The following is a 2,541-nucleotide window of genomic DNA, read 5'->3' as shown; positions in this document are numbered from 1 at the left end:
GCATTAAATCCTTTTATATCACTTGCAAAAAACTTCGGACGATTTTAATTTCCGACAAAAATGGTGTCCGAAAATAAAACCGTCCGAAATTTTCAAGCGTCCGAAGCGTTTAAGCGTCCTAAGTATTAACAGTATAAAACTTGGAGTGACTCCAAAGCTCTTAGTTTCCTTTAAGCTGGGCTTTATGGAGCGAACTCTAGTTGAGACACAACTTGACATAAGTAGTAACGGCTTAATAGACTTTGTGTTATTTTCTCGTCGGTGTATTCGTAAAGCTTTGAGGTTGCAGTAAAACTATCATTATGTCGCACACGGAACTGTCTAAATTTTTATTTGTACAATATCTAAATACATCATTGATTTGGACATTTGCAAAATTAACAAAAAGTCATGCACACGCTTTTATAGGATTTTGGGTTGACCGTGATGTAATAAACAAGGGATACCTTCACAAATATTCTGGAAGACGATGTGAATATAAGGAAAGCCGACCATTTAGGGGCTTATCTCCCTCATGTACCACAAAAACCTAAATTTCGTGGTTGATTTTTCTACACCAACAGATCAAGAAAACTAAAGGAAAAGTGAACTTCTGGTTTTCTTTCCTTACAGGAAAATGCTTTGTCATAACATTATCGAACCAAGTCTTAAACTGTCCTTTGATTTCATCCGAGCTACTTTGCAAAATGCCCTTTGAAGCGAAGCACTTGTAGCAGCCATCGTAGGTAACCTGCCACGAAATCTTAACACTAGAATCCTTCTCGACAGTAAAGCGCTCACTAACTTCTTCAAAAACTTTCCCCATGGTTTCTTTAGAAGTAGTGCACTTGAAGTCTTCCTCCAGTGGGCGAAAAAAAGTTGACACATCTTTCACCCAAGGAACCGACTCATCTGGGATGGTCCAGATCATTCCTAGGGATCCCCCAGGGGTTAATACCCGGTATATCTCGGTCACAGCATCTTGGTTTGCAAACCAGTGGAAACAGTGGGCTGCCACAACTGCATCAACACTCGAGTCTGGAAGAGCTATATTAAACAATTAGATCATGAGCTCGAGATTTCTATCATGTGATAGTTGACGATGGCTAAGCCCGACTGAACTATCGCGCGATAGAAATCGAACGCGAGTAGTCTGACTGTTTTAGTATAAATCTACTAGTCGTTCAAAACTTTATCTAAATCCTCTTCACACACACTTCGAAAACGCGAAGAAGCGGCCGTCAATTTGTTAACAAGGGCACACTGCTACGCTACTCACTATCTACAACACAATAGACAGTGAGTAGCGTAGCCAATCAGAGAACGAAAATCCGTGATAGGGAGATAGAGTACTAATAGATTTATAAAACTTATAAATACATCTACACATAAAAATCTACGCAAATAACTAACATAATTTAACTACTCTAAGGTCTGTAACGTGTCCTGAGGTTTTTCTTTTTCAAGTACACGTGTTCAATGATTAAAGATAACTTAATAATGCTAGAGTTCTATTTTAATATTATGGAAACCTGAAGGTCGAGAGCTCGGAAAATTTAAGCTGTGTCTGCATACATATTTAATAAACTGACGTCTTTTTGTTTTTACAATAAATTATCGCATAGATTATAAATCATGTGTCTATTCGTTCATTGACAATAAAAATTAGCCAATGAGCGCACGAGAATTTCTGCTTTTATTGTAAAAAGTTTCTTTCATATTTTCATTCAAATCGTGTGAACCTAACCCCGATATCATTTCAAGTGTTCTTGAAGTATTTGAGATAAACACTTTAAGGCTTCTTATCCTCTTTCGACAATCATATTCATGATCAGCGCAAGAATCCAACTACATAATTGTATTTAAAGCAATCGGAATGCTTCCGCGACTGAGTTTAGCTAGTAACTGTCGGATGATCCTTGTCACCGTGCAGAGACCTTAAACATGCTCCGATTCTGTTTTTGTTGTTGTTGTTGTTGTTGTTGTTGTTGTTGTTTGTTTGTTTGTTTTTGTTTTTTTGTTTTTTTGTAAGGTGACATAAATAAGATAAAAGCAAACCTACCAATGTTCTCAGCATAGCACTGGAGCACCTCGACTTTAGGCAAAATTCTTTGGAACTGTCGTATCATGGTATCAGTTGGATCACTCGCTATTACCCGTGCGTCGACACCCTCTAACACTTCCATCATAACTCGAGTGAATTTTCCTGTACCGCAGCCTAATTCAAGTATACTGAGGGGTTGCACTCTCTCCTGCTCTAGGATGCCAAGCTTTTTCAAGAGGAACTTTACAGATTCAACTGTATAACTCGGCCGGACTTGTTCGTAGGTTGCTGAGGCTTCAAAAGCCAATGTCGCTAGCATTGCTCGGTCCTCCATCTCACGCTCAAGACTAGCAAAACTGTGTGAAGATGGAAAGTTTGTTTTAATTAAATAGCTAGATTTGCTTTTTTTCCCATTTAATTCTATACGATAGTACTCTTGCACTATTATTGTTCTTTCAGATTTAGGTAGATAAAAGGCAGTTAAGTGCATCTTAATCGATCTGAAATGCTCAACATAT

At 38.1% G+C, this 2,541-nt stretch overlaps 1 protein-coding gene across 1 annotated transcript; it reads right to left on the bottom strand.

Annotated features, from left to right (window-relative positions):
- Positions 1-526: 526 nt before the first annotated feature.
- LOC145491087 (uncharacterized) lies at positions 527-2,541 on the bottom strand. The gene is made up of 2 exons (XM_081470221.1): positions 2,042-2,541; positions 527-1,026 (listed from the first exon to the last, which is right to left on the bottom strand). The coding sequence occupies exons 1-2, from the start codon at positions 2,511-2,513 to the stop codon at positions 530-532; spliced, it is 969 nt and encodes a 322-aa protein (XP_081326347.1). The 5' UTR covers positions 2,514-2,541; the 3' UTR covers positions 527-529.

This window comes from Orbicella franksi, chromosome 6, assembly GCF_964199315.1.
Source record: "Orbicella franksi chromosome 6, jaOrbFran1.1, whole genome shotgun sequence".
Lineage (NCBI taxonomy): Eukaryota > Metazoa > Cnidaria > Anthozoa > Scleractinia > Merulinidae > Orbicella > Orbicella franksi.
This window is presented reverse-complemented; position numbering and strand designations above follow the sequence as displayed.

Bases quoted from the DNA above. Each gene is read 5' to 3' on its own strand.
- LOC145491087 (XM_081470221.1), bottom strand. From the start codon at position 2,513: ATGCACTTAACTGCCTTTTATCTACCTAAATCTGAAAGAACAATAATA. The intron at 1,027-2,041 runs GTAGGTTTGCTT...TGTTTAATATAG, and splicing joins GTGCTATGCTGAGAACATTG to CTCTTCCAGACTCGAGTGTT.